The sequence below is a fragment of the Salmo salar genome, unplaced genomic scaffold (assembly GCF_905237065.1).
Source record: "Salmo salar unplaced genomic scaffold, Ssal_v3.1, whole genome shotgun sequence".
Lineage (NCBI taxonomy): Eukaryota > Metazoa > Chordata > Actinopteri > Salmoniformes > Salmonidae > Salmo > Salmo salar.
The window spans coordinates 14,586-29,052 of NW_025548452.1; the positions used below are offsets into that span (position 1 = coordinate 14,586).

The 14,467-nt window shown below is 47.3% G+C and overlaps 1 protein-coding gene across 1 annotated transcript; it reads left to right on the forward strand.

Annotated features, from left to right (window-relative positions):
- Positions 1–5,545: 5,545 nt before the first annotated feature.
- LOC123733075 (collagen alpha-2(I) chain-like) lies at positions 5,546–6,829 on the forward strand. Its single transcript, XM_045712386.1, has one exon. It carries the CDS (start codon positions 5,546–5,548, stop codon positions 6,581–6,583), a length of 1,038 nt encoding a protein of 345 aa, XP_045568342.1. The 3' UTR covers positions 6,584–6,829.
- The last annotated feature ends 7,638 nt before the right edge of the window (positions 6,830–14,467 follow it).

Sequence of the window (14,467 nt, forward strand, 5' to 3'; positions counted from 1 at the left end):
ACGTTGAAAATTATAAATAAACGTTATAAATTTATAACAATTATTTAAAGAATTAGAGATAATCTACTCCTTTATGCAACCACTTTGTTAGATTTCAAAATAACTTTACGGAAAAAGCACATTGTTCAATATTCTGAGTACAGAACTTAGCCTTCAATGCTAAGCTATACAGTTAGCCTACAACCACAGCGTCGACAAATCTCTAAAAATATGTTCTAAATATTTACTTACCTTTGCTGATCTTGGCGGAATGCACTCGGATGGGCACCCACTTCCACAAGAAATGTTCATTTGTTCTGCATATCCATCATTTATGTCCAAATACGTCCGTTTTGTTGACCCATCCAGAACACTTTACAATGCCATGTGGCGTGGACGCAAATCCATAGACGAAATGTTCAAAGTTCCATTACCGTTTGTAGAAACACGTCAAACGATGTTTACAATCGATCCTTTAGGGTATTTTTTTAACGTAAATTGCGATAATTTTACTACCGGGCAATAGGTATTCATCCCAGAAGAAAAATTAAAAAACAACGAAGCCTTGTGCACGCGCGTCATAAGACACCTGTCCTCAGACTGGCCAGTGATTGACTGAGCCATAATTTTCTGCCCGGTAACAGGTGACGGATAAAACCAGTTCCTAAAGATTGTTGACAGCCAATGGAAGAGTTAGGAGGTGCAACGTAAATCCTATTTCACTGTAGTTTTTCAAGGGATTCAAAAGAAAAAGTGCATTTCTAATTTCCCCCACTTCCTGATTCATTTTTTCTCCGTTTTTTTGCCTGCCATATGAGTTCTGTTATACTCACAGACACCTTTCAAACAGTTTTAGAAACTTCAGAGTGTTTTCTATCCAAATCTAATAATATGCATATTCTAGTTCCTGGGCCCGAGTAGTAGGCCGTTTAATCTGGGTAAATTTTTCGTCCGGCCGTGAAAATACTGCCCCCTAGCCCCAACAGGATAAACACCATGGGACCATGCAGCCATCATACCGCTCAGGAAGGAGACGCATTCTGTCTCCTAGAGACGAACATACTGTGTTGCGAAAAGTGCAAATCAATCCCAGAACAACTGCAAAGGACCTTGTGAAGATGCTGGAGGAAACCGGTACAAAAGTATCTGTATCCACTGTAAAACGAGTCCTATATCGACATAACCTTAAAGGCCGCTCAGCAAGGAATAAGCCACCGCTCCAAAACCGCCATAAAAATGCCAGACTACAGTTTGCAACTGCACATACAAAGATCGTACTTTTTGGAGAAATGTCCTCTGGTCTGAGGAAACAAAAATAGAGCTTTTTGGCCATAATGACCATCGTTATGTTTGGAGGAAAAGGGGGACGCTTGCAAGCTGAAGAACACCATACCAACCGTGAAGCACGGGGTGGCAGCATCATGTTGTGGGGGTGCTTTGCTGCAGGAGGGACTGATGCAATTCACAAAATAGATGGCTTCATGAGGAAGGAAAATGATGTGGATATATTGAAGCAACATCTCAGGACATCAGTCAGGAAGTTAAAGCTTGTTCGCAAACGGGTCTTCCAAATGGACAATGACCCCAAGCATACTTCCAAAGTTGTGGCAAAATGGCTTAAGGACAACAAAGTCAAGATATTGGAGTGGCCATCACAAAGCCCTGACCTCAATCCTATAGAAAATTAGTGGGCAGAACTGAAAAGGCATTTGTGAGAAAGGAGGCCTACAAACCTGACTCAGTCACACCAGCTCTGTCAGGAGGAATGGGCCAAAAACTCACCCAACGTATTGTGGGAATCTTGTGGAAGGCTACCTAAAATGTTTGACACAAGTTAAACAATTTAAAGGCATTTCTACCAAATACTAATTGAGTGTATGTCAACTTCTGACCCACTGGGAATATGATGAAAGAAATAAAAGCTGAAATGAATAATTCTCTCTTCTAATATTCTGACATTTCACACTCTTAAAATAAAGTGATGATCCTAACTGACCTAAGACAGGGAATTCTTAATAGGATTAATTGTCAGGAATTGTGAAAAACTGAGTTTAAATGTATTTGGCTAAGGTGTATGTAATCTTCCGACTTCAACTGTATCTTTATCTCTACAGGGTGTTATCTTTATCTCTGCAGGGTGTTATCTTTATCTCTGCAGGGTGTTATCTTTATCTCTACAGGGTGTTATCTTTATCTCTGCAGGGTGTTATCTTTATCTCTACAGGGTGTTATCTTTATCTCTACAGGGTGTTATCTTTATCTCTACAGGGTGTTATCTTTATCTCTACAGGGTGTTATCTTTATCTCTACAGGGTGTTATCTTTATCTCTACAGGGTGTTAACTTTATCTCTACAGGGTGTTATCTTTATCTCTGCAGGGTGTTATCTTTATCTCTACAGGGTGTTATCTTTATCTCTGCAGGGTGTTATCTTTATCTCTGCAGGGTGTTATCTTTATCTCTGCATGGTGTTATCTTTATCTCTGCAGGGTGTTATCTTTATCTCTACAGGCTGTTTTCTCTCTCTACAGGGTGTTATCTTTATCTCTGCAGGGTGTTATCTTTATCTCTACAGGGTGTTATCTTTATCTCTACAGAGTGTTAACTTTATCTCTACAGGGTGTTATCTTTATCTCTACAGGGTGTTATCTTTATCTCTACAGAGTGTTATCTTTATCTCTACAGAGTGTTAACTTTATCTCTACAGGGTGTTACTTTATCTCTGCAGGGTGTTATCTTTATCTCTGCAGGGTGTTATCTTTATCTCTGCAGGGTGTTATCTTTATCTCTGCAGGGTGTTATCTTTATCTCTACAGGCTGTTTTTTCTCTCTACAGGGTGTTATCTTTATCTCTGCAGGGTGTTAACTTTATCTCTACAGGGTGTTATCTTTATCTCTACAGAGTGTTATCTTTATCTCTACAGGGTGTTATCTTTATCTCAACAGGGTGTTATCTTTATCTCTACAGAGTGTTAACTTTATCTCTACAGGGTGTTATCTTTATCTCTACAGGGTGTTATCTTTATCTCTACAGAGTGTTATCTTTATCTCTACAGAGTGTTAACTTTATCTCTACAGGGTGTTATCTTTATCTCTGCAGGGTGTTATCTTTATCTCTACAGGGTGTTATCTTTATCTCTACAGAGTGTTAACTTTATCTCTACAGGGTGTTATCTTTATCTCTGCAGGGTGTTATCTTTATCTCTACAGGGTGTTATCTTTATCTCTGCAGGGTGTTATCTTTATCTCTACAGGGTGTTATCTTTATCTCTACAGGGTGTTATCTTTATCTCTGCAGGGTGTTATCTTTATCTCTACAGGGTGTTATCTTTATCTCTGCAGGGTGTTATCTTTATCTCTACAGGGTGTTATCTTTATCTCTACAGGGTGTTATCTTTATCTCTACAGGGTGTTATCTTTATCTCTACAGGGTGTTATCTTTATCTCTACAGGGTGTTATCTTTATCTCTACAGGGTGTTATCTTTATCTCTGCAGGGTGTTATCTTTATCTCTACAGGGTGTTATCTTTATCTCTACAGGCTGTTTTCTCTCTCTAGAGGGTGTGTGTTTTTAATATTTATCTCCGCCTTTGAGTCTTGTGATTCCTCATATACACCATACTTCTCCAATTTCATCTTATCATCTTATCAGCTTTTTAGAGATAATGCCTTTGCATATCTCTGCACACCTCATATCTATGTCATTAATCACACCTCATATGTTTCTCATTAATCACACCTCATATGTTTCTCATTAATCACACCTCATATGTTTCTCATTAATCACACCTCGTGTTTATCTCATTAATCACACCTCATAGGTTTCTCATTAATCACACCTCGTGTTTTTCTCATTAATCACACCTCATATGTTTCTCATTAATCACACCTCGTGTTTCTCATTAATCACACCTCGTGTTTATCTCATTAATCACACCTCGTGTTTCTCATTAATCACACCTTGTGTTTATCTCATTAATCACACCTCATATGTTTCTCATTAATCACACCTTGTGTTTATCTCATTAATCACACCTCATATGTTTCTCATTAATCACACCTCGTGTTTATCTCATTAATCACACCTCATATGTTTCTCATTAATCACACCTCACCTTTATCGCATTAATCCAGAACTGTAGAGCAAGTGGATTTTAGATGTTTTTCTGACAATGGCCTCTCTCTCTCTCTCTCTCTCTCTCTCTCTCTCTCTCTCTCTCTCTCTCTCTGGTGTATGTTATCAGTAGTCATCCATTTTGTTTAATTCAGTCTTGTTGGTCTCATAACGTTAGAGTGTCTACACAGCAAGATCTGGGTAACCCACCCACACACACTGATGAACTGTCATCACCAACTTCCTGGGTTCCCCCGTCTTACCAACTTACTTCCTGGTCTGTGTCCATCTCAGTGCCCGCCCTCTGTCCAAGTCTTGTGACAATGATGTACAGATGTCCTACAGAGAGGCCCATAAACACAGTCATTTCTCTCTTTCGCACTCATTCTCTCTCTCTACCCCCTATCCCCACCTGTCCTGAACCCTTTATCAGTCTCCCAGTCCTCCTCCCTCTCCTATCAGTCCTCCTCCCCAAAGTCAATCCTCTGTAAATCACAAGAGGGACAAGAGCCCAGCTGGAGAGAGAGAAACAGACAGAGGGAGCAGATTGGTTGTGTGCTCAATGGTACATTCATGGTGAAGATCATCCCTCCCAATCCCCTTAATCACATCTCACACAGAGAGAAAACCACGGCACCGACAGCTACCAGCCTGGGACCACTGCGTTTGGAGAAGCAGAGAGATGGTGGGAGGGAGGCACGGATAGAGAGTGTTAGTTTAATGAGAAAAGCTCAGGTCTATAGTCTACAAAAAAATGTTTCATTTCAATGTTTAATGATTTCATCTTGTATTTCCTCTTACCTTCTGTCACTCAACTCCCAAACCCTCTCTTCCTTCTCTTTACCCCCCCCCTTTTACATGTCTTTATCTTCCTCTTTGACTTTCACAGTTGCTGATAGGGTTTGAAAGTGGAACAGTAGTGCAGTGGGACCTCCGAGCCAAGAAAGTTGACTTCAGAATCTACTACGATGAAGTAAGTTTCTCTGTCTATCTGTCTCTTACCCCCCGCCTCTCGCACTCCTCTTTCTCTCTCTCTCTCTCTCTCTCTCTCTCTCTCTCTCTCTTCTCTCTCTCTCTCTCTCTCTCTCTCTCTCTCTCTCTCTCTCTCTCTCTCTCTCTCTCTCTCTCTCTCTCTCTCTCTCTCTCTCTCTCTCTCTCTCTTCCCACTAACAGACAGTTGAACAGGTGATTTCACCCACATGTACTGTCTGATGTTTACAAAGAGCTTCTTTTACATGGTTGCCATGGACTCTCTGGTGCCTCCACGTCACTAGGACTCTCTGGTGCCTCCACGTCACTAGGACTCTCTGGTGCCTCCACGTCACTAGGACTCTCTGGTGCCTCCACGTCACCAGGACTCTCTGGTGCCTCCACGTCACTAGGACTCTCTGGTGCCTCCACGTCTCCAGGACTCTCTGGTGCCTCCATGTCACTAGGACTCTCTGGTGCCTCCATGTCACTAGGACTCTCTGGTGCCTCCACGTCACTAGGACTCTCTGGTGCCTCCACGTCACTAGGACTCTCTGGTGCCTCCACGTCACTAGGACTCTCTGGTGCCTCCACGTCTCTAGGACTCTCTGGTGCCTCCACGTCACTAGGACTCTCTGGTGCCTCCACGTCACTAGGACTCTCTGGTGCCTCCACGTCACTAGGACTCTCTGGTGCCTCCACGTCACTAGGACTCTCTGGTGCCTCCACGTCACCAGGACTCTCTGGTGCCTCCACGTCACTAGGACTCTCTGGTGCCTCCACGTCACTAGGACTCTCTGGTGCCTCCACGTCACTAGGACTCTCTGGTGCCTCCACGTCACTAGGACTCTCTGGTGCCTCCACGTCACTAGGACTCTCTGGTGCCTCCACGTCACTAGGACTCTCTGGTGCCTCCACGTCTCTAGGACTCTCTGGTGCCTCCACGTCACTAGGACTCTCTGGTGCCTCCACGTCTCTAGGACTCTCTGGTGCCTCCACGTCACTAGGACTCTCTGGTGCCTCCATGTCTCTAGGACTCTCTGGTGCCTCCACGTCTCTAGGACTCTCTGGTGCCTCCACGTCTCTAGGACTCTCTGGTGCCTCCACGTCTCTAGGACTCTCTGGTGCCTCCACGTCTCTAGGACTCTCTGGTGCCTCCACGTCTCTAGGACTCTCTGGTGCCTCCACGTCTCTAGGACTCTCTGGTGCCTCCACGTCACTAGGACTCTCTGGTGCCTCCACGTCTCTAGGACTCTCTGGTGCCTCCACGTCACTAGGACTCTCTGGTGCCTCCACGTCACTAGGACTCTCTGGTGCCTCCACGTCACTAGGACTCTCTGGTGCCTCCACGTCTCTAGGACTCTCTGGTGCCTCCACGTCACTAGGACTCTCTGGTGCCTCCATGTCACTAGGACTCTCTGGTGCCTCCACGTCTCTAGGACTCTCTGGTGCCTCCACGTCACTAGGACTCTCTGGTGCCTCCACGTCACTAGGACTCTCTGGTGCCTCAACGTTTCTATGACTCTCTGGTGCCTCCACGTCTCTAGGACTCTCTGGTGCTTTGACGTCTCTAGCACTCGTCATCAAAGATGATTTCGAACACAACAAGGGGAAGGCATCGCTATGGCAGCCCAGACAAAAGCTTAGAGCGGGTAGGACAAAAGGAGCTCTCACTCTGAAATGATTTGTTAAGGAAGGCTCTTTCTTTGATGGTCTGATGGGAGAAGAGAGGAACGGGTGGATAAATGGCAGTGTTCTCAACGTCACATCCTGCTGCAACACTCCAGTCACACTTCCACCATCTTTCTTTTTTTCTTTTGTTCTATCTATCACTTGCTCTCTGGGAATAAAAGCAAACCCCATTTCAAAGGCTTGTAAATGTGCTGGCAGCCAACACCTATAGTTTTTCATTTCTGCTGTTCTATTAACTTACAGTTGTCACGCCTGACCTTGGAGATCCTTTTATGTCTCTATTTTGGTTGGTCAGGGCGTGAGTTGGGGTGGGCATTCTATGTCCTTTTTTCTATGTTTGGTATTTCTTTGTTTCGGCCGGGTATGGCTCTCAATCAGGGACAGCTGTATATTGTTGTTGCTGATTGGGAGCCATACTTAGGCAGCCTGTTTTCCTTTGGGTTTTTGTGGGTGGTTAATTTCTGTTTAGTGTTTTGTTATACCTGACAGAACTGTTTGGCTGTCATTTTCTTGTTTTGTTCAAAGGGTCTCGAGTACAATTAAATATGAGCAGTCAACACGCTGCGCCTTGGTCTACTTCTTCAGACAGCCGTTACAGCTATTGATCCATATCTGATTAATTTAAGTTACATCACGAAGACACATGCACTTCTCATACGGAACCGTTCAAATAGGGTCATAAATAAATAAACAAAAACACCCTAACATGAAACACATCGGATAACTTTAATGTTTTTCTTTCCTGTTTTATCACTGAGTACGGTTACATGCACACAATAATGTGAGAATTGTGGATAGTCAGAATAATTTAACAGTTTGATAAATTTTTTTACATGCATTTCAACAAGATTGATATCCCCTAATAATCCTGTTTCCATGGAGACATCTGAAATCAGGCTACCTGATAGCACTCTAATAAATGAAGAAAATCGCCAAATAAAAATAAACATTCATATTAAAGCAGTGACCATGTTATTTTTGGGGGAATCGGATTTGATTCTGAGTTTGTATGAATCGAATTTGATTCTGAGTTTGTTTGTGAAAACTACTTCGAAGACGCATATATTCAGTTGTTTCCGAAGTCACTTCACTTCAGACACCCGCTTGGCTGGTGCTAGCTCGCATGGCTGGTGCTAGGCCGCTTGGCTGGTGCTAGCTCGCTTGGCTGGGGGTAGCCCGCTTGGCTGGTACTAGGCCGCTTGGCTGGGGGTAGCCCGCTTGGCTGGTGCTAGGCCGCTTGGCTGGGGGTAGCTCGCTTGGCTGGGGGTAGCCCGCTTGGCTGGTGCTAGGCTGCTTGGCTGGTGCTAGGCCGCTTGGCTGGTGCTAGCCCACTTGGCTGGTGCTAGCTCACTTGGCTGGTGCTAGCCCGCCTGGCTGGGGTAGCTCGCTTGGCTGGTGCTAGGCCGCTTGGCTGGTGCTAGCTCGCTTGGCTGGTGCTAGCCCGCTTGGCTGGTGCTAGCTCGCTTGGCTGGTGCTAGGCCACTTGGCTGGTGCTAGCTCGCTTGGCTGGTGCTAGCCCGCTTGGCTGGTGCTAGGCCGCTTGGCTGGTGCTAGCTCACTCGGCTGGTGCTAGGCCGCTCGGCTGGTGCTAGCTCGCTTGGCTGGTGCTAGGCAGCTCGGCTGGTGCTAGCACATGCTCAGATCAATTACACTGCCTGAACTCCGATTAATTAAGGTGTTTACATGTCCTAATAATTTCTCAGAAAACCAGGTGTTTTAATCAACGTATGCTATACTCTCGATTTTGACCTTACACCAAATAAGATAAGCAGAGTAAGGTGTTTACTTGCCTTCTGCCATAATCAGTTTAATATCAAATAGTTACTATGCAGGTAAACATTATCTCTGTGTGTGTGTTGACTCTAGGGGAAGGAACGTAAGCCTAATTGGATTGCATTATTTACTTTTACTGTGTAATAATTTGAATGTTACATGTACGACTGTCCATTTCCTTAGTTTCCCCCCCTCCATCCCTGTACCTCTCCGGTTCTATTTCTAGTTATCTGTTTGAAGTGGTATTGATCCTGCTCACAGTTTTAATCAGTCCAGCTCTATCCGTTTTCACTCTCATTTAGTTCCAAAGTAGTTTAGGGACAGCACTGATTTGATTTAGGTACTAGGTTAACCCTGGGTGAAGGGGTGCATTCTGTCCTCACATGGGGCACCAATGCAGGTAGGAGAGTTTCCACATTCCCCTCCCTCTCTCTACCCTTAACATATCTTCCTCTCTCCCTCCTAACATTGCCCTCCTCCCTCCCTGAATCTATCCTTTAAAGCTCTCTCTCTCTCTCTCTCTCTACCCTCACAATCCCCTCCTCCCTCCCTCCCTCTGTCTAACTTTAATTCTCTCTCCCTCCAGGCTATCCATTCTGTGAGCTGGCACCATGAAGGGAAGCAGTTCATGTGTAGCCACTCAGACGGCAGCCTGACTATGTGGAACCTGAGGAACACAGCCAGGCCTATTCAGATCACATATCCTCATGGTGAAACACACACACACACGTACACAAACACACACACACGTAAACAAACAAACACACACGTACTAACTCATGTCAGATGTTTGCTGAATACTCTTTGAGCTCTGATTGTGATGAGAAAACTCTGCTTCTCTGCCACGGCCTTGGCTGTCTGTGACTGTGATGGACTGGTCTGTGTGTAGGCGGAATTCATTGACCCTTTGAACTATCTCATGGAAGACTCCAGCATTGTCTGTCTGCTCAGAGCTCAGCCCTCACAGGAAGGACACACACAGTCTGTCTGTGTGTCTGTCTGTCATACTGAGGATACGTAATTGGACTGGAGCAGTGGGCTAATAGGACTGGAGCAGTGGGCTACAAGAACTGGAGCAGTGGGCTAATAGGACTGGAGCAGTGGGCTAATAGGACTGGATCAGTGGGCTAACACGACTGGAGCAGTGGGCTAATAGGACTGGAGGAGTGGGCTAATAGGACTGGAGCAGTGGGCTAATAGGACTGGAGCAGTGGGCTAATAGGACTGGAGCAGTGGGCTAATAGGGCTGGAGCAGTGGGCTAATAGGACTGGAGCAGTGGGCTAATAGGACTGGAGCAGTGGGCTAATAGGACTGGAGATAGTGGGCTAATAGGCTAATAGGACTGGAGCAGTGGGCTAATAGGACTGGAGCAGTGGGCTAAAAGAACTGGAGCAGTGGGCTAATAGGACTGGAGCAGTGTGCTAATAGGACTGGAGAATAGAACTGGAGCAGTGAGCTCATAGGACTGGAGCAGTGGGCTAATAGGACTGGAGCAGTGGGCTAATAGGACTGGAGCAGTGGGCTAAAAGAACTGGAGCAGTGGGCTAATTGGACTGGAGCAGTGGGCTAATAGAACTGGAGCAATGGGCTAATAGGACTGGAGCAGTGGGCTAATAGGACTGGAGCAGTGGGCTAATAGGACTGGAGCAGTGGGCTAATAGGACTGTAGCAGTGGGCTAAAAGAACTGGAGCAGTGGGCTAATAGGACTGGAGCAGTGGGCTAATAGGACTGGAGAATAGAACTGGAGCAGTGGGCTAATAGGACTGGAGCAGTGGGCTAATAGGACTGGAGCAGTGGGCTAATAGGACTGGAGCAGTGGGCTAATAGAACTGGAGCAGTGGGCTAATAGGACTGGAGCAGTGGGCTAATAGGACTGGAGCAGTGGGCTAATAGGACTGGAGATAGTGGGCTAATAGGACTGGAGATAGTGGGCTAATAGGCTAATAGGACTGGAGCAGTGGGCTAATAGGACTGGAGCAGTGGGCTAAAAGAACTGGAGCAGTGGGCTAATAGGACTGGAGCAGTGTGCTAATAGGACTGGAGAATAGAACTGGAGCAGTGAGCTCATAGGACTGGAGCAGTGGGCTAATAGGACTGGAGCAGTGGGCTAATAGGACTGGAGCAGTGGGCTAAAAGAACTGGAGCAGTGGGCTAATTGGACTGGAGCAGTGGGCTAATAGAACTGGAGCAGTTGGCTAATAGGACTGGAGCAGTGGGCTAATAGGACTGGAGCAGTGGGCTAATAGGACTGGAGCAGTGGGCTAATAGGACTGGAGCAGCGGGCTAATAGGACTGGAGCAGCGGGCTAATAAGACTGGAGCAGTAGGCTAACAGGACTGGAGCAGTGGGCTAATAGGACTGGAGCAGGGGGCTAATAGGACTGGAGCAGTGGGCTAATAGAACTGGAGCAGTGGGCTAATAAGACTGGAGCAGTGGGCTAATAGGACTGGAGGAGTGGGCTAACAGGACTGGAGCAGTGGGCTCATAGGACTGGATCAGTGGGCTAATAGGACTGGAGAATAGAACTGGAGCAGTGGGCTAATAGGACTGGAGCAGTGGGCTAATAGGACTGGAGCAGTGGGCTAAAAGAACTGGAGCAGTGGGCTAATAGGACTGGAGCAGTGGGCTAAAAGAACTGGAGCAGTGGGCTAATAGGACTGGAGCAGTGTGCTAATAGGACTGGAGAATAGAACTGGAGCAGTGAGCTCATAGGACTGGAGCAGTGGGCTAATAGGACTGGAGCAGTGGGCTAATAGGACTGGAGCAGTGGGCTAAAAGAACTGGAGCAGTGGGCTAATTGGACTGGAGCAGTGGGCTAATAGAACTGGAGCAGTTGGCTAATAGGACTGGAGCAGTGGGCTAATAGGACTGGAGCAGTGGGCTAATAGGACTGGAGCAGTGGGCTAATAGGACTGGAGCAGCGGGCTAATAGGACTGGAGCAGCGGGCTAATAAGACTGGAGCAGTAGGCTAACAGGACTGGAGCAGTGGGCTAATAGGACTGGAGCAGGGGGCTAATAGGACTGGAGCAGTGGGCTAATAGAACTGGAGCAGTGGGCTAATAAGACTGGAGCAGTGGGCTAATAGGACTGGAGGAGTGGGCTAACAGGACTGGAGCAGTGGGCTCATAGGACTGGATCAGTGGGCTAATAGGACTGGAGAATAGAACTGGAGCAGTGGGCTAATAGGACTGGAGCAGTGGGCTAATAGGACTGGAGCAGTGGGCTAAAAGAACTGGAGCAGTGGGCTAATAAAACTGGAGCAGTGGGCTAATAGGACTGGAGCATGTTGGCTAATAGGACTGGAGCAGGGGGCTATTAGTACTGGAGCAGTGGGCTAATAGGACTGGAGCAGTGGGCTAATAAAACTGGAGCAGTGTGCTAATAGGACTGGAGAATAGAACTGGAGCAGTGGGCTAATAGGACTGGAGCAGTGGGCTAATAGGACTGGAGCAGTGGGCTAAAAGAACTGGAGCAGTGGGCTAATAAAACTGGAGCAGTGGGCTAATAGGACTGGAGCATGTTGGCTAATAGGACTGGAGCAGGGGGCTATAGGACTGGAGCAGTGGGCTAATAGGACTGGAGCAGTGGGCTAATAAAACTGGAGCAGTGTGCTAATAGGACTGGAGAATAGAACTGGAGCAGTGGGCTAATAGGACTGGAGCAGTGGGCTTATAGGTATGGAGCAGTGGGCTTATAGTACTGGAGCAGTGGGCTTTTAGGACTTGAGCAGTGGGCTAATAGAACTGGAGCAGTGGGCTAAAAGAACTGTAGCAGTGGGCTAATAGGACTGGAGCAGTGTGCTAATAGGACTGGAGAATAGAACTGGAGCAGTGGGCTAATAGGACTGGAGCAGTGGGCTAATAGGAATGGAGCAGTGGGCTAATAGGAATGGAGCAGTGGGCTAAAAGAACTGGAGCAGTGGGCTAATAGGACTGGAGCAGTGGGCTAATAGAACTGGAGCAGTGGGCTAATAGGACTGGAGCAGTGGGCTAATAGAACTGGAGCAGGGGGCTAATAGGACTGGAGCAGTTGGCTAATAGGACTGGAGCTGGGAGCTAATAGGACTGGAGCATGGGCTAATAGGACTAGAGCAGCGGGCTAATAGGACTGGAGCAGTGGGCTAATAGGACTGGAGCAGTGAGCTAACAGGACTGGAGCAGTGGGCTAATACAACTGGAGCAGTGGGCTAAAAGGACTGGAGCAGTGGGCTAATAGAACTGGAGCAGTGGGCTAATAGGACTGGAGCAGTGGGCTAATAGGACTGGAGCAGTGGGCTCATAGGACTGGAGCAGTGGGCTAATAGGACTGGAGCAGTGGGCTAATAGGAATGGAGCAGTGGGCTTATAGTACTGGAGCAGTGGGCTTATAGGACTGGAACAGTGGGCTAATAGGAATGGAGCAGTGGGCTAATAGGAATGGAGCAGTGGGCTAAAAGAACTGGAGCAGTGGGCTAATAGGACAGGAGAAGTGGGCTAATAGAACTGGAGCAGTGGGCTAATAGGACTGGAGCAGTGGGCTAATAAGACTGGAGCAGTGGGCTAATATGAATTGAGCAGGGGGCTTATAGTACTGGAGCAGTGGGCTCATAGGACTGGAACAGTGGGCTAATATGAATGGAGCAGTGGGCTAATAAGAATGGAGCAGTGGGCTAAAAGAACTGGAGCAGTGGGCTAATAGGACTGGAGCAGTGGGCTAATAGAACTGGAGCAGTGGGCTAATTGGACTGGAGCAGTGGGCTAATAGAACTGGAGCAGTGGGCTAATAGGACTGGAGCAGCGGGCTAATAGGACTGGAGCAGCGGGCTAATAAGACTGGAGCAGTAGTCTAACAGGACTGGAGCAGTGGGCTAATAGAACTGGTGCAGTGGGCTAATAGGACTGGAGCAGTGGGCTAATAGGACTGGAGCAGTGGGCTAATAGGACTGGAGCAGTGGGCTAATAGGACTGGGGCAGTGGGCTAACAGGACTGGAGCAGTGGGCTAATAGGACTGGAGAATAGAACTGGAGCAGTGGGCTAATAGGACTGGAGCAGTGGGCTAATAGGACTGGAGCAGTGGGCTAAAAGAACTGGAGCAGTGGGCTAATAGGACTGGAGCAGTGGGCTAATAGAACTGGAGCAGTGGGCTAATAGGACTGGAGCAGTGGGCTAATAAGACTGGAGCAGTGGGCTAATATGAATGGAGCAGGGGGCTTATAGTACTGGAGCAGTGGGCTAATAGGACTGGAACAGTGGGCTAATAGGACTGGAGCATGTTGGCTAATAGGACTGGAGCAGGGGGCTATTAGTACTGGAGCAGTGGGCTAATAGGACTGGAGCAGTGGGCTAATAAAACTGGAGCAGTGTGCTAATAGGACTGGAGAATAGAACTGGAGCAGTGGGCTAATAGGACTGGAGCAGTGGGCTTATAGGTATGGAGCAGTGGGCTTATAGTACTGGAGCAGTGGGCTTTTAGGACTTGAGCAGTGGGCTAATAGAACTGGAGCAGTGGGCTAATAGGACTGGAGCAGTTGGCTAATAGGACTGGAGCAGGGGGCTAATAGGACTGGAGCAGTGGGCTAATAGGACTGGAGCAGCGGGCTAATAGGACTGGAGCAGCGGGCTAATAAGACTGGAGCAGTAGGCTAACAGGACTGGAGCAGTGGGCTAATAGGACTGGAGCAGGGGCTAATAGGACTGGAGCAGTGGGCTAATAGAACTGGAGCAGTGGGCTAATAAGACTGGAGCAGTGGGCTAATAGGACTGGAGGAGTGGGCTAACAGGACTGGAGCAGTGGGCTAATAGGACTGGATCAGTGGGCTAATAGGACTGGAGAATAGAACTGGAGCAGTGGGCTAATAGGACTGGAGCAGTGGGCTAATAGGACTGGAGCAGTGGGCTAAAGAACTGGAGCAGTGGGCTAATAAAACTGGAGCAGTGGGCTAATAGGACTGGAGCATGT